Genomic DNA, 20,610 nt, shown 5'->3' with positions numbered 1-20,610 from the left:
ACTTCCTGGCCAAGGATTGCCTACACTGTGCATGGGTACCTGCTGTCATCTTCAGCTTTGCACCTGGAAGATAAAGTCTAGAGATTGACAGCTTGGTTTCAGTTCCTCTTGAATGCCCATAGCTCAAGATAGAGTTTTGTACTCGTAGATTTCAGACTGCCAGAAACCTTCAATTTCTAATTTGGCTTTTATTCTTGGCTTTTATTCTTTTAAATTTATAATTTAAATAATTACTTTGGTCGTCTATTGGCAACTTCTTGAGGGAGGAAAAAAAATCTTTTGTTGGACCAGAGTAGGTTTTTTGAGAGTCTGTTTTTTACAATACAACCTTGCCAGGTAAAGACTGGTAATTAATACCTTGAAGCATGAGTCCTGAGAACGTAGTTGGTTCTACCTGACCTGCAAGAATATGGATTCCAAAACCTCTATTTTTTTTTATGTTTGAGTTGTACTAGCACATGCATAATAGCACGCGATATACCTGTACTTACTATAGCAAGGGTCAGGTTACCTTTAATGAATAGAAGATTATTATTTAAGAATAAATTAATGAAGACCCTTAGATTAGATGAGTGGACTTTCCGGGACAGACTGTCGACACGTAATTAATCAAGAAGATGCCCCATGCTGCTTATTCAGCAGGAATTTTTGGTCTTCTACTAATTGTTCATGCATTATTGTATGGACAGTGTGGTACGAAAAGGATGTGGTATTGCAGTGTCTTCTCTTAAGCATTTCTCTTGCTGCATACTGTCAAAGAACATCAACTTTTTTGGGGTCCTTGACACTAGTGAGGTTCACAGCCTCAGTGGAAATCCTGATTTTGCTGTTACCAATTTAATTTTGATCAGTACTTGGTGATCCTTCATGTAGACCCGTCTCCTTTGTTTTCTGCATGTGCCGTGTTAGAGCTGCCATTGAATTTGAATAACTGTGTTCCCTTTTCTCCAACTCTTCAGACTGCAGCTAGGTAGGACTTAAAGCATTTTTACAGTTGCTTGCCTAGCGTGTCTCATCTGCCTCAGTTACATAAAGGATTATTATCTAGAGGATTATTCCAAGTCAGGTATTGGGATGCCTCGTATCTCTGTTAGTAGTCAGCATTCCTAAATCTGCTGCCAGCAAGTCTAACCATTGAGGCTAATATGACTGCATTAGGCTTTATGGATCTTCCAGTGAGGTGTTCGGAGATGCCTTCCTTGAACTGTGCCATGGAGTGGTGATCCATGTTCTGTTATGGCCTGTTCTACTGGGAGCTGTGTTCACTGAAGCAACTGATCTGTCATTGACTTCCATGCTGTCTGAGGAATTCCAAGGAACGTAAATGTAAAACAGTTAAAATGCCCAAGATGGGAAGGACAGCCTGTGTGCAGTAATAATGGAATTTACTTACAGACAGTGCATCTCAAAGAGCTTGAGTTAGAGTGAAATGAATGACTTTTCCTATTGTGCAGTATCCAACTATTAGTAATGTCTTACATAGTCATCTTTGAAACATTATACAGTAAATCACAATTTCATTACTATCATTTCATTGCTATCTTGAGAAGAATCAATTTATTTTCATTTTGCTGATAAGAAAACTGGACAAAAGAATTAAACTTTTAATGCAAATCAGCACAGTTGTGACTGTAGTTGAGTTCTTAGACAGAGGGATTTCTGTGTCTGCTGACAGACACTTGTCCTTTTATAATGTACCTCTGTGTTTGCCAGCTTGCTTTTATATGAAGGTTATTCATTTTTTCCTCTAAGAGTTGTTTGTTCTGTTCAAAGCACCACATTTAGAACAAAAATTGCATCTACACAGTTCCAACCTTTATTTTTCTTTCTTTATCAATTGAGTGTTGTTAGGGCACAACACTCAAGATTTTATTTTATTTTTTAACATCGATCAGTTCTGTGAAACAATAAATTGTTCTTTGTCTATATGAAATCTTACTTTCCAGTGTGGGCAAGATAAACAAGCCCTGGTTTGTTTTGATAGAGATAAGAAGCCGCTATTGCAAACTGAATGCTTGTGTGTTCAAGCAGTCCTCATTTGTGTATTAACTTCTTTCATATGTTTTTCTCTTGACCATGAACAGCACAAAACATTCTGAAGTGTTCGAGTAATAAAAATAGCCCTGATCACTTCACATGGGCCAAAAAAATTACTTCTGTGGTTACTTCTTGTTCCTCATGCACAAAATATTTTTTTTAATCTCTTTCCTCTCCAGGAATGATATTTTTGTGTTCCTGTTAAGCACAAGAGCTGGAGGCTTGGGCATTAACCTTACAGCTGCAGATACGGTAGGTGAAGTTTCTTAAAGTAATACAAAACACAAAAAAATCAGCTTTCTCATACTCAGATTTCAGTTCTCCTGTGCCTCCAAACCATTTTTCCCAAGCTGCTCATCTCCTGCCTCCCAGACTCACAATATGTGTAGGAAAATTGGTGTTGCTGTGTGGAAGCTGGAACTCTTATACCTATGCTGATCAATATTAGTGCTGCCATTCTCCTAATGAAATTGCCTAGCCTTGTTTACTCTGCTTGTATTTGTAATACAGTATTATCTTGGTGATAAAGTTGCAGAATATTGAGCACCTGGTGTACAGTTTTTGGTTGCTGTTAGATACCTTCCTTCTCCCCACATATATCAGCAGCAGAGTCTAGAAGGAAGTTGGATGACTAAAGGGGTCTACAAATGCAATGACACTTTCACATGAGTGCTCTCTCTTGCATGGCTGCTTGCTCTTAAGGTGCAGCAGCAAAGGAATCAGAGAGCACAGGTATCCGTCACCCTTTTTCTGCGCACAGTAGAATGAAGTAATGGCAGTTGAGTTGTGCTTGCGTTTCTAAATGATTATCAGCTAGTCAGGAAAGATAAATTTATTCCTTCTCATGTGCCTGAGGTGTAAAGGCATCCTGATTTAGGTGAATTGCAAGGATTTGCACTGTAGAACACTTGCACCAATCACTGTGGGAGGGAATACTGACCTACATGAACCATTTATGTTTTCAGTAACTGCTGTTCCTGTGCTTCTAACATAATACCTTATGTGCAGGCAGATTTGAACCCAAGACAGACTGTAGTGCTTAGCCAAAAATCTGATTCAAAAATATGATGTAATTCTTTAAATACACAATCATGTCTTGCTATTACTTAAAAGAAATCAGAAGAAAGCTATCTGTAGGATTTTCAGGTTTGTAAATTTCTCTTGATTTGAAGTTGCTTCAACAGAGGGGAAAAAAAAAGATGGAAACACAGGCATGTATGCGCAGGCTCCTTGCATGAACATTCTTAGTTCTGTGGTTTTGTAGCTTTCTCAATACTTCAGCTAAAATTGTTTTAATGTCTCCTCCTTTTTTTATGTTTACTGTGCATAAAGTACAGTTAGAAGGATAGGGCAATGTGAATGTAATGTGGTATTTCAGGCTTTTTTTGGTAAAAACACTAGAGTTATTAGACTAGACAAGGCTTTATTCAGATATTGGAAAAAAAACAGTGTGTTACTTTTTGTGTGAAATCCTGATTTAATGGGCTTTTTCTTAAGGTAAATAACACCTAAAATGGCTTCACAATGTAATTAGTTACAGGCTTATCAAATGACAATGATATACTATGGTGATAAACTCCAGAATTTTGTGCCTCCAAAGCAGATTTGTTGAAGAAAATATTAAAGACGTTCTGTTGAAGTTGAAGCATTCACTGTCAATTAGTTTGAATATATTTGAAATGCATTGGAAAAGATTTTATTGGACTGGGCAAAGCTAGGTGAATACAGCCTACAGTGGGCAAGTGATTCTGTGGGGTGTGTAGTGGAACTTTTTTTTATCATCATGTTGGTTTTTGTTTTTTTGTTTGTTTCATCTCCAGGTACACTAAATATATGGGTTTATTTAATAATTTTTGTTCTGGTTTTCTTTTACAGGTCATCTTCTATGACAGTGATTGGAACCCAACAGTAGACCAGCAAGCCATGGACCGGGCACATAGGCTGGGTCAAACAAAACAAGTCACTGTGTACCGGTTGATATGTAAAGGCACCATTGAGGAGCGTATCTTACAAAGAGCTAAGGAGAAGAGTGAGGTAGGAATAAAGAAATCATCTGGAACAAGAAGTTACAGAAACTTTATCAAAAAATGTGTATCAAAATGAGTAAATAAATTATATATATATATATATATATATATATATACACACTATATATTTAAAAATGTATAATATATATATATATATAAAATAAATATAAATTTATTTTATTTATATATATATATATATATATATATATATATATATATATAAAATAAATATAAATATATATATGTGCAGGGAATGCATATAACGGAAACCAAAAAGAAATGTCTTTGTTCAAACAAACAAGTCTGTTGCTAGCGCAGCATCATTGCAGGTACATTATATAAACTGGGAAGAAGCTCAGTATTTACACAATGACTTCATGGAAACTATTTCTTATGATGCAATGAAACTACTTGGGACTCTAAAGCTAGAGCTTACGTCTTTGCTGTGTCAGGGCAATGCTGATTCCTCTAATGTTATACTGTTACACCACAGCTCATTTTTTGAAGAAACTTGAAAGGTAATTAAAGGTAATTAAAGGACAGTTTTTGAGCTGTTGGGTTGCCAGAAGGGCTCATTTTCTGCAGCATCAAGTGGTAAGTGTATTAGAAACTTTAAAGCTCATGACACTTTACTGGCAAGAAAAAATTACTCACAATCACTTTCTTTGGTAGCAATAGATATACTATACACGAGGCTCAGATGTTGTGTGCACTTGGGATTTCTTTTAGCTTTTGTCTTAATTAGATGCTGGTCATAGCACTGCAGCAACTGAAGCATCTCCAGCTGAATGCATTCATATTTTCCCTTGTTGAATTTCATCCATTCTGATGTGGGATACTGCACTTAGTAACTTGATACCAACCTGAAAATAAGTATAGTTTTTTGCTGGTGCTCCAAATCATCAAAATTGGCTTATGCTAAAGCTTGTTCTTTTTTGCTAAGTTGCACCTCTTACCATTTTTTTTTGTGTGTGTGTTTTTAGTGTAGTTGAATTAATAAAGTTGCTTGTGCTGAGTGAATTGCTTAAACTGAGACACAGACTCAACATGGAGATTTAGTTTTCAGTGGAGGAGATTAAGTATGTTGTACCTTTTAAGAATGTGATCTGCCTGATCCTGTATACGGGTTACTTGAAAAATAGGACTGCTAATTTATACCTTATAGGAGTACTGCTGTAGTTTTACTCTGTGTTCAGCAATATATCAAGCCGTAAATATTATTATTACGTGGTGCTTTACTATACATCTTGGTACAATGGATGGCAATTTTCTGCTTTCTAGCTCAGTTGCTTCTCATTTTTTAATAATTACAGTTAATGAATACAATTCTCAATAAAATTTTTCCTTAAATTTTGCTACTAACTATAGTATGATAGAGAAGTTGAATCAATTCTGACTACACATGCTTGCATTTACATCTTTTTTGGCTGGCTTTCAGTGAAGGGTAATGAAAATGTTTCATGGATCCTTTGAGTAATTTCTCCTTTTTTTCCTAGATCCAGCGAATGGTGATTTCAGGTGGCAATTTCAAACCTGACACTTTGAAACCAAAAGAGGTGGTCAGCCTTCTACTAGATGATGAAGAACTAGAAAAGAAATGTATGTGAAATTCGTGTTGTAGCATTTTCTCCATCTTCCACTTCATTAGTTTTTTTAATCTGTCGTTTTATCTCTACAAACACATGTATTTCTGATAACCACTTCCGTTTCCTGGCTCATTTTGTATTGCCATTTTTGTTAGTACAAGCTGGTTTCATATCACTGCTGAGCTGAGGGGTGAGGTTGTGCAAGAGAGACATGATGATGTGATAGTTTTTATTGGCACTCTTTCAGGATCATTACATTGTTCCTGAATGACAGAGCTTTGACAAGAATTAAGTAGGTCATGACAAGAAAAGTATTAATAAAAATGCTGTGTTGCATCGCAGTTTTGAAGCTGTATTAGAGGTACGCTTGATGGTATGTTTGAAAGAAGATTTCAACTGCGAGACTTTTTAGTAATTTGGTTGGAAAGTGTTTTAATATAGCAGTTCTACTTCAAGAAACCAGAATTTCTTGTAAGGTTCACAAAAGGGTATGAAGTATCTTTCCGGCGACAACAACTGTGTGCTTCTTTTCTGACAGTGCGTCAGCGTCAAGAAGAGAAGCGACAGCAAGAAGAAACAAATCGTGTGAAGGAACGTAAACGTAAAAGGGAAAAATACGCTGAAAAGGTACCTTGATGCAGAGAGGTTACCTGTGTCAGTGACACAAAGAGCCTGAAAAGCTTTAGGCACACTATTATGTAGTGTGGAAATATTTTATGCAAAGGCAGTCTAATGAGTGAAGTGTTCTCTTCAGCATCGAATGTCAGTCTGGCGCTTCCTACACAGAAGAGGGATGTTATAAAATGAGTAATGCACAGTTCCCTGTATTTTAGTATCATTTGCAACTTCAAAAATAAGGAAGTACTGCATACCCATACAACACAGTAGATCATCAGTAGTCTACAGACAACAATTTGGGGACTCAAGTTTGAAAAAAAAAACAAAAAAAAAACCACCAAAACAACCAATTGAGTAATCATTCTATGGCATATAAAATGGAGACTTAATTAAGATTTTGTTTTGCAAGGATGAAAAAATAATACAAATAAAGAACCAAACATAGATAAATCCCAAATAGCTATGTGGCTTGTGCAGAAAGAAGATTAGTTTGTTTGTTTTTTTAAAAAAATCATTAAATCTTGTTTATGAAAATTCAGAATTTTTGAGCATTGGAGGCTTTGCATTAATTATTTTTTTTATAATGGTAAAGAATTTCGAGCTTACTTCAGAAGGCAATGGAAATCAGAGTAATTCTATAAGAGTAATTCTACATCACTCAAGCTATTTTATGAAGAAGAAAAAAAAACTGCTTAAAGCTAAAGACAGGGCCTTTAAGGTATCTGTTACTTTGTCTTTCAAAAACTTGCTTTGGATAATTCTGTACGTGGCATTCCTTTGAGTTACAATACTGCATTATACATTGAGATTTTAATTTGCACGTTCCACTTCGGTTTTAACTGTATTTTTCATTCCCTGTATTGTTTTATTTATTTCAGAAGAAGAAGGAAGATGAGTTGGATGGGAAGAGAAAGAAAGAGGGCATGAACCTCGTGATCCCGTTTGTTCCCTCAGCTGATAACTCTAACCTGTCAGCTGATGGGGATGACTCCTTTGTTAGTGTAGATTCTGCCATGCCCAGCCCTTTCAGTGAGGTGAGACTGCCTGCTTCTTTAAAGTATGTGCTGTTTCAGTTGTGATCTTAGATCCAGTAGGGTTCTTGCTTTCTGACACTTCAGTTAATACAGAATTCAAATATGTAGGGAAATGAGATGTCTGAAAGGTGAACCATGGAAGTGAAAATAATTAATTGAAAACATAGCAGCTGCAGTAAGCTGCCTACTGGAGCTCCTCTTTGTTGATATGCCATTATGCTCCTCTTCACTTTCTGTCTTTGTCTTTTCTTAAAGCAAGTTCATGCCCTGAACCTCTTGCTTTTGATTCTGAATTAGTGTGGTTTTTAATCTGGAATTTAAATTGTAAATTTCCAATGGTGCACATTATATTTTCTTTCATATTTTTAATAAAGAATTGTGAACAATTTTTGGCAGCAAATATATTTTGTTCTATACCATGTTGACTAAGATTACTATGTTGTCTTGTTCCCTTGCTGATAAAGATTTTTATTGGCACTAGTTACTTGGTTAAGAGTCCTATTGTTTTCTCTCTTGCAGTCTGAGAAAGATGCACAGTTAAACTGCAGTTTTCTTAAGTCTCTGCTGAGCCCATTAGTCTCCTGCTGATAACATTTATGTTCATCAGTTGAAATTAAGTTGCTCCTGGAGGTCTTTACTGCTGTTCAGCATGTAAATAAAGGGTGTAGTGTGACTAAGCAGGATATGTATCATGCTGTAAGTCTTGGAGAAAATGAGAGAGATCAGAACAAGTACCAATTACTTGTGATTGTGTGTCTTACTATGTTTGAACCCTTCCCTTTCCTAACCTGAGAAGCTAACGGCTTTGTTCTTGGTCATGTTTAGATATCCATCAGCAGTGAATTACACATGGGCTCTATCCCTCCCGATGAGAGCAGCAATGATATGCTTGTGATTGTGGATGATCCAGCTTCTTCAGCACCTCAGTCAAGGGCAACAAACTCTCCTGCTTCCATTACTGGCTCCGTTTCAGATACCATGAATGGTCAGTACTCTTGCCTTGACTTACTAACGCATATTAAACCTTGACTTTGTATGCCTGGTTGGTACATGTTCTGCATTTTAATCAGATTCTGTGCATGGTTGGCAAGATTTGCAAAAAACAATTTGTCTTTCATTGAGAAATAACTTCTGATTTGGTAAGAAATCTGTTTATAGTCATTCATCACGCTTTCCTTTTTCCTATGTTAGTTACTCTTATGAGTTTTTTCCCTTGTTCCTATATTATAGAGTGCTCACCTTACCGAGCTACAGACATCCACAGAACTCTTTCATCTCTAAGTTTTTCCTTGAATTTGCCATAGGGCTAATAATCAGTTCTCTATTTCCACTGAGTGATTAAAACAGCTGTAATTTTAAATAATGGTAACAGTTTTTAGTTACTGTAACTTTATACTCTGAAATAGGGAGAGACCTAGTTCTTGATGAGTTTCTTTACAGATAGCAAATGGAAAGAACATACATCTTCAATAAGAAGATGCTTCATCCTGAAGTAGAACCCTGAATCCTCCATCTATTTGTGGATTGGATTCATAACAGTAATGACAAGGAAGTTAATAAGATGTGATTAACGAAGGGTCAAGTTTTGTATATGTGATTTCTTTTCGTGAGATCAGTACTTGCTGACAGTGTCTGTATTAATGTAAATGAACAGTATCAGTTAACAGGAACAGTATGAATGTAAATGGCAAGTCGTTACAATGCTGTATTCATTTGTGAGCTATCTGACATGCTATAGCAGTTACTGTTTTAATGCTCTGTGGTTTTTTTTTTTAAGGGGTTTCAATGCAAGATACACCGCTCACTGGGAGAGGCCAGTCAGGTCGAAGCCGTGGTCGCCCTAAAGGATCAGGCGGTGGATCAAAAGGCACCGGGAAAGGCAGAAGCCGGAAATCGATAGCAGGAAGCGCGGCCGCAATGGCAGGTGCCAAAGCAGGGGCGGCAGCAGCCTCTGCAGCGGCATATGCAGCGTACGGGTACAATGTCTCTAAAGGTATGTGGGGAAAGGGAGGCAGCAGGCTACCCAGAGCAGAGCCAACCACATGAATTTGGACGATTGCTTGTTTACAGCCTGTCAAAAATAGATGCAAGTATTGCTGGTATTGCTTGTACAGTATATTCTGATATCCAGGCAAAGCGTAATGTGACATGGTACCGGTGTGAGAGGATGGCCAGTTTCACCGCAGATGACCTTGAGAGGCTAATCTTGCAGAATTTTCACCTGCCCTTTAAATTATCTCATACCAAATACTTCTCTCTTGTTCTTCATTTTGGTGCCCAGACAGATTAGATAGTGTTGTTTATCCCATGGGTTTGGCTGTGTCTTTCCCGTATTGCTGATATGGTGAAGTTACAGCGTCAGGTTTAAAATGTTCTAAACCAGTGGTGATGGAGCTTCAGTTTTACAGCACATATAGTCGTCCCAGGGTATAAGTGCAAGATAATTTGTATGTTTAGGCCATCCCTCTTCATTAAAATCTCATAAATCATGAACGCAGTGTTGTCTTGGGACTAAGTGTTAGTATATTGTAGCCATTAAAATTTTTTTGTTACCTTAGTGCTACAAGTAGAGTGATATGCTCACGTGGAATTTGATTCTCTTTTCCATTGCTAGGCATGTCTGCAAGCAGCCCTCTACAAACAGCAATTATTCGGCCTTCTGGACTTGCAGATTTTGGACCTTCAAGCGCCTCTTCTCCCTTGAGCTCCCCTTTGAGCAAAGGAAACAGTGTTTGTGGCACCCCCAAAAGCTTAAACCTGACCAGCAGTCTCATATCAGAAACTCCAATTCGGAAGCAAAGCAAAGGTGCCCACACCTCAGGTGGTCGGTAGTAATTTTGAACCCCCAAAGCTTGTCTGAACTGTGTTGGCTTTCAGAGTAGACCACCCTGCAAGGTGAAGGCATGCAAATGAATGCCTTGTTGCTGTCAAGCACCTGTGTGAAAAGAAAATCAAAGCACAATGGGAATGGGTGGTTTATGTGAGCACTTTGGTTATGTGTATCCCAAAAATTATCTTTGCAGACACTGCAAGAAGGATGGAAGGGGTGTCTGGGGTAACTGAGGTGGTCCGATGGTGTTTTATTGACACATCTGACAAAGATTTCCCAAGAAACCATCCAGGTACTCCATGCAATATCCCAGAGCTGTGTGTGCGCTTCAAGTCACACGAGTGTAGCTTGAAATGGAACCCAGCTTTAGTTATATCCTATAAAACCAGTATCTGAATGCCAGGGCTATCCTGTAGAGTCAGAAGACATTTCTGTACTGGGAGCTGGTCAGTGTAGATGCAGGGGTAGCTGGGGGCTAAGCTGAGGATGATGTGTGATCAAAAGATTCTTGGATTTTTCTAGTGTGGGCCTCTGGGGTTTTTGTTTGGTTGTTTTTGTTTTGGTTTGGTTTTTTGAGAGCTTGAAATGCAAAGGAAGGTATCTCAGGTGGTTTCCAGGGAGTGGATTCTTTTCGGCACCATTTGTTTAGAACAGGTTCAGAGCCACAGAGTGACAGGAGCTCTGGCAGGCCTAGTGAGGGTAGCAGCACTGCCTCTGCTTCCTGCAATGGAAGAGGCTCCAAGCCCGTGGCTTGATTTGTGTTTTAGAGTTCTTGCCAGCATAAGCTCTTGCTGTGTTAAGAATAATTTTTCTCATTTTTGATACATGCTGAACTCTTAAAGGCTTAGAAACACAATCAGGCTCTACTTGTGCAAATCTCAAGAGCAGGGAAAGCTGCAGGGCCGAGGAAGAGTTTGCTGCTGTTCCTCTCAGTGTGCCATAACAGAGTGTGGTTCTGCAGCTAGCAGTGCTGCGAGGGGAGCAGTGAGAAACAGCACTGAGAGAACTGTGCCATTCCCACCTCCAGCCAAATCCTGGGAAAAAAAAATTGTCTCATATCCCAGCCATCCATTGACCGTTCTTCCAGTGTGTTTTCCCTTCATCTCTGTGATCATCCCATGTACTAGCTTGGTGGAGCTCCCTGTGGGTACCAGTAGCCGTCTCCCGTAAGGCTGATAGAAGGCGGTGCTGCCAGTGCCCGTCTGTGTTCTCATCTCCGATTGCTCCTTCCCCTTTCTCAATGCACAAACCCCCTTTGTAGCCCCTTGCTTTGCTGTAAGCGTTGTCTGCATTGCACTGAGATTTAGGTGTGGGACAGGTCTTCTGTCTGACGCACTGAATGAAAAGGCTGTTCTGGGGCACTTTCAATCCCTCGAGAGAAGCGAGTTATGAGTTGCAGGTCTGGGCTGTGACAGCAAAAGATGACTTTTTTATTATTATAATTTTTTTCCAACCCCAAATCCTTTGCCTGGCGTCCTACAGTGTGGAGCAAGTGCTTCCTGTTGGCTCTGCCTCTAATTTGCACACCTGAAAATAGCAAAACTGAGCTTAGTTAGATTGATTTTTAAAAAGATTTGCAGGGGATAATTGAGGGGGGAGATGGTGTTTAATTAACTCATGAAGACTTCCCCCTTCCCCTCGTATTCACATGTATATATGATATTTAGAGGGAATCAGACAAATGCCAAGCCTTTTTTCTCTTTGAATGTGCTGTCTATTTTTATAACTGAACTTGTACATATGTATAAAGAGAGACACATCTTTCTTTTACTAACTGGAGAAGAAAATCTTAAATAAAATGGAGTGAGATAATTTTATGTAAATCAGTGTCTTTGTGGTTTTTATGCATATAGCTAGCTATGTGACAGGATTAGGGAACAGCGTGGAGGTTGCACATCTGCAAACAAATCTAGGGACGGGCTGCTCAGTGTAATGCTCTCGGGTATTTACGCTCTTCTGAGTATCATTCTGTAACCTTTTTCAATTACAACTGTACAAGTTATCACATGTTTGTATTCACTGATTATCTGGTAATTTACTTTGGAGCAGGTATGCAGCAGATCACAAGAAAATAGAATAATTACATAATGGTATCTGAATCACAACGGTTCAATTCAACAGTTGATTGCTTTGGGACATCATTCTCTACAGATTTTCCATTTTTTTTTCCTCCCTTTTTCAGGTTATTTTTTAAAGGGTAATTTTTTTGTGTTGTTTTTTTGTGTTACTGTCTTGATTTTCAAACTGCTAGACGATTGTGTCAATTTGTTGTAATCCAAAGTTGAGAAAAAATACATTTGTAACTTGAAAAGATTGGAAAAAAATAGTAATATTCTGTTGCACGTATGCTTTTGGAAGATTAAATTATTGGTATTGTAAAAAATGATAATAGCATTTGAAAAACTTATTTAATCTTCAAAAGAAGCACAGAATGATATCACAAATTGTGGGAAAAGTAGCAGTAGCCTAGCTGCATGTGAAACATGCATCAGGCTGACAAATTCAGGGAGACCTAACGTAGCAGTAAAATAAATGAGCTGCTAGATCATATCCAGTTTAATATCTGTAAAAAGTTTAAACAGATGCGTTCTTTTTATTATGCATCATAGAAGAACTGAGATTCTGAGATATTACTCAAGGAATTAGGAAGTGTTCATGTAAAGGCTGTTCTACTCAATTTCTTGATTTGGGGAATTAAGTAGTGCTAGAAAGACAAAGACTGGGAAATATGTTAAGGAGGGGGAGAAGTTTTGTGATCAACGCTATGGGGAATACTTCTATTTAAATGAGTAAAATGGACATGCACACTGAAACTTTGTTTTTTGAAGTTTCAATCTGCGAATCTTTTCACTCAGGCTGTGCATTGTGCACTTGTCTTACGGATTAATGGCAGAGAAAATGTCCCTTTCCTCTGAGGGACTGAAGTATTTGCTACTGGCAGAAACAGAATATCGAAGTAATGGAGTTTGCAATCGAAGCTGGAATGGTGAAATAGATGTCAGCATGTTTGGGGGGATGTTGGGAATGTGTATTCCTCCTGCTATTTCATTACAGCATTGGTATTTTCACTCACAGATTACTGCAAAACTGTTAAATGCAGTTCTCTGATTATTACTACAATCCATTTTCTCTTTCTGACATGGGTCGAGTATGCTGTCCTCATATCAGCCACCGATGATCTCTTCCTATTCAGCAAAGAGTTAAAACAGACTACTGTAGGAGGGTTTTCAACGAGAACTGTTTTAATTCTTAACTTCAGGGTATTAGTACTGCACTGACCAAACATGGCGTTATTTCTGTGCCTTTTCTGTTGCGTGCTTTCCCCACCACAGTGTCTCTGCTCTTTGCTGTCATGTTTTGCTCATTGAATGCCTTCTGTCTGCCTAGGGCTATATTTTGCTTTACTCCCATTTTCCTGAAGTATTTCCTTTAGCAGCATTTCCCAGGGTGTGGGGGGGAGGCACACAGAGCTCAGTGGGAAAAGATCTGTGCTAAAGGAATAGGAAACTTACTTTGCTTGTAGCTGAGGCGCAGCTGAGTTGCATCTGGGAGGAGGAAGAGCATGACCGATAAAATCACTTTAGGGGCAGGATGTGGATCAACATACTTTGGGAAATGCTGCCCTATGACCACTGCTCTGCCAGTCCTGATCTACGGTCTGTAGGGCGAGCTGGTCTGCTTCTGCTCTCAGGTGTATTTACAGACTCCTCCTCCTCTCTCTTCTGCCTTTTTTTGTTGTTGTTGACTGTTGAGTCTGAAACATGTTACAACTTGACATGCCTATAAGGCTCCTTCATTGTTCTCCCCTTACTGCTCAAGAAGAGATGGCTGTACACTCGTTGCTGCCCTTTGGAAATTTCCAGCTCGAGTGGCTGGAAAACACATTGTAGCTCCCTACCCAAGGAGAGATGCTGCTTGGATGTTAAGTATAACTTGGATATATATATACTAAAATAAAGGCAATTTCATCTTATACTCCTAGGCATAAGCACTAGCTGAATTGTGAAGGTTGGTTGTTTTTTTGTTTGTTTTTATTTGCAGCATGTACCAAGTGTGTAGTGGTGAATGAGAGGGAAAGGGGCAATTCATCATTCCTCCTAAGAGCATCTTTATTGGGGTGATACATATGTCTCAGCTCTCAGATCCAACCACCAGGTTTATTCTGCAAAAACAAGCCTTTCTTGTAGCATTCAGATTAGCATTCTGAGAAGCCTGCACCAAATGCCTTCTGAAATGGAGAAATGCATGATAAGATGAGTTGGGTTTCCTCCAGCTTTGCCCTCCTCTTAGCTCCTGCCTCTTCCCTCAGGAAAGTGAATTTACTGCAAAGCTAGTGGGTCTTCCAGGCATTTTGTACCAAACTATTTACATAATGTTCTTCTAGTGGCATATGAGAGTATTAGTTTGCATCCCAGGCATGAGGAAGTGTTTCAGTACTCAGGTATGAAATGACATCTCCTTCCTTCCTTAGCTGATGAGCATCATTGATAGAATGAGGTATGGGAGGAAAAGATTTAAACACCACTTTTCATGTTTTCTTGAATTTCCCATGGGCTGTCTCTTCCTTCTTCTGCAGCGTCACTGGTTGTGTTAAATCCTCAGTACTGTGACACAACACTAGCGAGGTGTGATGTGAGCTTCTGAGCATCCAGGGGGTACGGTATCCCTTGTCAGCTCTGTGACATTTGTTTGCATTAACCTGTTTTTTCCTTCTTGCTCCTTAGCCTTACCTAACTTTTCTCAACATCCACATGTTGTCTTCAATGCTTTTGGTTGACAGGAGAAATGTTTCTGTTTAAAGGTGTTAATTTTTAAACAAATCACCCTCATAGCCTTGCATCGCATTGTTGCGGGAAGTGTGAATTAAGAGAAAGCTGCGTGTGTAGCTTGCAAGCATTGTGACACTGAATAAACCTTCACCAACTTTTTCAAAAGCAACAATAAAAAAGCCTGTAATTGCTGCTCTGAGATTAGAAGAACCCATTTGGAAATTTCCTGCTGCTTTGGGCTGTCACACAGACCTGACTTGGGCTTTCCTCTAGGAAGGGATGAATCACAGGCAGGAGTCCTCTTTGCACTGCGACATGTCTGACACCCGGGTTTCTTGTACTGTTTTCTCCTGATGTTGTAGTAGAATTCAAACCTAGAAATTCTCATTTGTATTCAAGCTACTGAGTGAATTTCAGAATTTTATTGCCAGTGGGGACCAGAAATTTTATGATGCTTATTCTACAGTTATGTCCCTGGATAACTCCCCGTCTAGGGAAGCACTTCACAGAAAGAGCATTCGTGTTAGGAGTTGAATGGGAACATTTCCATCTTCCTTTAATTCAAGTAACTTATCTTGGTAAACAAGCCTAAGTTCTCATCAGGGGAGCCCTAAAAGCCACCCCACTTCCTCACAGAAGTGTGGCTGCATGGGCTCAAAGATCTGACCTCTTTGAAGAAGTCACCTTTGGTAGTGTTAACCTCCCCATGGCCAGTCTCAAACTGCAGTGCTTTCCTGTGCTTCATTCAGCCTATACAAAGTTCTTGGTTCTTTGTTTTGTCGTTGTTTTGTTTTCTGTTGTTTTGTTTGTGTTTTTGGAGAGTTTTTGTTTGTTTTTAATCCAGGGAAGAGTCAGCAATTTTTGCACTTAGTTGGCTCAGTGTTGCTTTCTATTATTTTTTCTGTAAACCGCATTAAGCCGTCGCCACGTGACTGCCTGCCATTAGCTGCGTGCTGCCGGCGAGTCAATGAGATGGCACGTGCCTCGACACACCCCTGCGTGCCACTTCATTGCCCATGACAGAGCTCCGTGGTTTTCCTTGGCGAGCTGAGGAAACAGAAGAGCTGTTCAGCCTCTGGTAGCTGGACAACCTGGACTGTGTGAGAATCCAGAAAGCTTGTGTCCAAATCCCCTATTTTTGGTCCCTCCATGCGTCTGATCAGTGCTGATGTGAGAGATCTTCTGTGTCTTGGTCCTTCTGCCTCCTCCTGCTCCTTCCGTAGAGTTTGAGTGGCTGTTTGTGTAGGCAGCTTCTGCATTCCCACAGACTTCTCTTTTAACTTTTAACCCATGTTTTTCTTTGATTTAATCTCATTTATATCCATAGCATTACAGTATTGCTTTGACATATCACTTTACATGACGTAACACTTGAACTAGATCTAAAGATGAATAAGGCTACAACTTAAACCTCTATTTTTTAAGCGCTTTTGAAGCGGTAATTCAGCTCCATGATACCTGTTCGTCTAGGTGATTGCAGTCTTACATCATTCTCTTCAGCGTTTGGAAGAGGTTACTGTATCTACTCTTAGTCAGAGTTTAATGTGATATATTTAGTTCGGTTAACGTGGAAAAAATAATTGCTGTCTAGTTTTTTAGTTATTCGTCACTCAGCTCAATTCCTCTTGACTAGCTGAAAACCTACTGATGTAATGCTGAATCTGGGAAGCGCAATAGGTTTCTAAACACAGTGTTGATTTGGGACTGGAAATCACGGTGATTTCTGTGGTCTGTTAAAACCCCAAGTGATTTGTGTGTTTTTGAAACATGTCATCATGAGCTCTGCCGAAGGAGATTTGCTTCCCTGGCTTTGATAACTTGCTCTTGCCATATGCAATCAGAGGTATGTATTGCGTAATGAATGTAATTTGGTTACAGGGCAGTTTGCTGTCTAACTATGTTTCTTTGTGTCTGTCTGGAATCAAATAACTAAATGCTAAAAGTGAGTGTTGGCCTGGTAGAGTATTCACAGACAGATTAGAGAGTCCAGCTCTTCTTTGCAGTGATATAATTGATAGCAAATGAGAGAAGTAATGAGGTTTAAATTCTTAATTTAAAACAGAGCCTGTGTCTGAGATGTTACAGGAATAAACACGTGAGAAGTTTGGAACTGCCAGCAACTGCGAGCCTAAGCCATTAGCTAAAAAAGCTTGAGGGACTGCAGCAAATTTGAGTGATGTGTATAAGACAAACAAACATTAAATATATATATATACATGTATAAAATATGTATGTTTCCCTGCCAAAGTTCATTTTTAGATGGCAAATAAATATTACACAAACTTAGTATTCTTTAAAACTTCATGTACCTAACAGTGAATTAGTAAACTTGCAGAAGCATGGATTCTAATTGGACAATGGCAAACATAAAGGGATCCATGAAAATTTCAGATGACTTTTGTATGTTTGCATCATAATTGAGTGCTGATGATGTGAGCACACATTATCTTTTTCCCACAGGGTTTTCTCTGAATACCTAACGTACAGTTCCAAGTATTCTGGAAAAACATCATCCCTCAATGTTTCACATTGTGCAGTCAACGTACACTTCTGAAATTAGGTTCTTGATGTCTCAATTCTCCATCTGTAAAATAGAAATAACACCTCTTCACAAAGGTGGTGTGAAGATGGCCTAAAGTTTGCATGCAGTGATTTCCCAGAGAAAAGTGAAAATGGGGAGCAGTTTCCTCACATTTGGAGCAAGTTCTGCATAAATAAATGCAGGACCATACAGGAGAAAGAGCAACCGAGTTGCTGCTAATTTTAGCATCCTCCGATCAAATGAAATGAGGCAAGGATCCTCTGGAAAAAAAATCGTGGGTATTGATTCTAAATGAGGCTGGTCCCGTAGTTAGTTTCCATCCTCTGTCCAGAACTCGTGGGTCCTCAAATTATAGGGTGCATTTCCAGGAATAGGTGTGATATATATGTAGTTTAGAGATGCCAGTGCTGCCAGAATTTACTGTGCTGTTTAGCAACAAGAGACATGATTTCATCTGGCTCCTGCCTAACACGTCCAGTAATAGAGTCTCTAATATTCGATGTCAGAGGGAAGATAAAAAGCAGTGTCTGTCATTGGGAGCTGAGCATTCCTGTTCTTTTCCTTCTCTAAAAATGGGATTGTGTATTGGCAAAGAAGAATGCCAAGGAGAAGAACACACTCTTATAAAGCAGACCAAAAGAATGAATGTATATATGATCTAAAAACCTGCCAGCTGTTTGAAATACACTTTGGGGTCAATTGTTTTTAAAGGAATGGGTACCTCACTGAAGAAAAAAAATAAAACAAAAAGATTTCATCTCATGATGTCAGTAGAAGCATCCTGAGGACAAAGCTGCTGACCCTTGCTGCCTGTAACAGTATCTCCCACCCCGAGTACCACCAGCGGTCACAGCGTGCCAGCCGCGGTCCTGGGAGGTCGCTTCCAGCCCTGGCTGTCCTGCTGAAATGTGAAAGTGCACCCAGCAGCAGCGTCCTGGCGCGGTACCTGCAGGGTGAGCAGAGGTAATGTAAGCACATCCCCAGCAGCCCCTGCCTCTCCTCGCCGCTCTGGGCATCACGTGCTGCGTTGGTGACTTGGAGTTCGGAAGCGCGGGTGAACCGTCTAGACAAGGAGAGGATAAAAGGCTGCTTTTTTGGTTTGTTTTCTGAATGTTTTCAAATGTCACATATGCTTTGTGTAGACAGAGTTTAATATCAGCAAGCTGGTTGTGGTTGCCCCTGAGGCTGTTTGTAGACGAGGTTATAATTGCTGTAAGTGGGCTGGATATGAGTGTGTGAAAAGATTTCAATGTCGTCTATGCTGTCAATGTCAGTAGGTCCATAGCTCCAGCTCGAGGCAGAGTCAGCAAGCACCTCATGTCATGTACGAGCAACAGCTTTGTGCAGAAGGCATGGGGTGTCTGATAAGCTAGAGGCCATCTGTGGATGCTCTGCGCGCTACCCAAACTGCATGGCAGAGCTGACCTGCATGTACCCAGCATGTGCCCAGGCGAGCATTAGTCATGTCTCTGAAGGTCAATCTTGCAAACCAGCAAATGAAACCTCTCCTAAAGTCATCCTCTGACTTTCCTACCCATGGGTGAAGCGGTTACAGATCTCTGTGTGCTGCAATAGCTGCTTTCTGTTTGTGGACAAAGCAGCGCTCTGGGGCTCGTTCCTACCCTGTGAGCCAGCGGAGCGTGAGAGTTGGGATAAAACCTTCCCCTTCCCTGATATTCTTGGTGATGGGCTTCAACTACCAGCAGCTATCAGGTCTCTCTTCAGCTGTCAGCCTTGGGCCAAGCTGATCTTCAGGGGGTTTTAATTGAAGATTCATGGATATGTGCCCCATTAAAAGTGAGATGAGGGAGGCAAAAAACAGCATAAACAGGAGGATGTAAGAGAGCAGTCTTTGTTCTTGTGTCCCCAGAGCAGCTAGCTCAGTATGGCCTGGGAACAGTGTGGTGTCCCCAGCTAGGAAAACAGCACCTCTGTGTCTCTGAACTTCCCTGACCTTTCACGTTATTTCAGTCTCATTCTCTGGAGTTCAAGGTACTGGCTGTGCTTCAGGAATTCAAAAGCATAAACACTCATCAGTTTGGCTGGCACTACTGTAAGATGAAAAGGGAGCTGGGAAAGAATAAAATACATCCAAAAGACAAACAAAAAGTACACGGGGTTTGTAAACACAGCATGTAGAGCTTCCACAGGGCTGTCCGGAATGCCCACTTCCCTCCTCCCTCCCTGTGCTCCCGCTCCTGATGCTGTTTTAAAGACGTGTGGGACTTCTCTAATAACTTTAATACAGCACGTGAACTGGGGAGGCTTCAGCTTAAGCCAAGGCAAGTCGTTAATAGGAAATTCCAAGCCTGCTGAGTGGTTGCTGCTTTTGCTGCGAGCAAAGCATAGTTTTTCCACAGCCTAACTGTAAATCTGTTTCTTGTCCCTTCCTGTTCCTCCTGTGCCCCAGGGAGCACATGGTGCTGAGCTGGGCTGTGTGCTGCTGGTACATCAATGCCCGCTTGTATTTGGGGCTGCCCTTCTGTACGCCTGTCCGTCAGCTCTGAGCAACCCTTTGGGTCTGGTGCTGCTGACCTATGTGCTTTTGTGAACTCTGGCAGTGCCAAAATGAGGAGTCTGACTGGGGGGAAGTCTCCCACCCAAGCTCCGCTCATTGAGCTGAACGTGATATAAACGAGCTTCAAGTTCCACCAAGGACTTTCCAGGCCTAGGTTGACTCGCAGGTTTTGGCCATGGGCAGTGCTACCATTCTGGCACTGAGCTGCGAGGAACGTGTTACAAGGAGAAGCTTCAAAATACACGGGTGTATCTGTGTGTTTTGTGTTGAATGATTCAGGCTGGTTTATGCAAAGTCAGTCTCACCTACCCAACAGCCCCTCTTTCTTCCTTCTGGCACCGAGAGCCCACATCGGCTCTTTGGTGGTCTTCAAAGCCTGTGCTTCAGAGTGTGTATGGAGCACAGGTAGGTTTACAGCTTGGTGATGCTATATAGAGAACTGGTTCTAGAGAACCAGAGAGTTTTTCTTGTGTTTTTGTCTTCTCTGAATGCTTTTAACATTTCTGAGTTTCTCTGTCCTTGTTCCGTGAAGCCCTCAGGAGTGGGCCCTCAGGACTGTGGGCCCTCAGGAGTGTTTCATACACACGAAGGGCTGGATTAACAGTTGTTGTCTACTTTACTTAACTGGCTGTGCCATTGTGAAACAGCT

The 20,610-nt window shown here is 40.3% G+C and overlaps 1 protein-coding gene across 1 annotated transcript in view; it reads left to right on the top strand.

Moving 5' to 3' along the window:
* INO80 (INO80 complex ATPase subunit) overlaps positions 1–11,942 on the top strand; it is a 68,159-nt gene extending 56,217 nt beyond the window's left edge. Inside the window, exons 29-36 of the mRNA XM_040558309.1 lie at positions 2,217–2,289; positions 3,913–4,071; positions 5,561–5,663; positions 6,189–6,277; positions 7,147–7,302; positions 8,128–8,287; positions 9,080–9,295; positions 9,917–11,942. Of these exons, the coding sequence (XP_040414243.1) occupies positions 2,217–2,289; positions 3,913–4,071; positions 5,561–5,663; positions 6,189–6,277; positions 7,147–7,302; positions 8,128–8,287; positions 9,080–9,295; positions 9,917–10,134 (1,174 nt within the window). The 3' untranslated portion in view covers positions 10,135–11,942. The remainder of the gene's footprint in view (positions 1–2,216; positions 2,290–3,912; positions 4,072–5,560; positions 5,664–6,188; positions 6,278–7,146; positions 7,303–8,127; positions 8,288–9,079; positions 9,296–9,916) is intronic.
* Positions 11,943–20,610: the final 8,668 nt, after the last annotated feature.

The sequence above is a fragment of the Cygnus olor genome, chromosome 5 (assembly GCF_009769625.2).
Source record: "Cygnus olor isolate bCygOlo1 chromosome 5, bCygOlo1.pri.v2, whole genome shotgun sequence".
NCBI classification, from domain to species: Eukaryota; Metazoa; Chordata; class Aves; order Anseriformes; family Anatidae; genus Cygnus; species Cygnus olor.
Note: the sequence above shows the minus strand (reverse complement) of the source record. Positions and strands in the feature narration are given on the sequence as shown.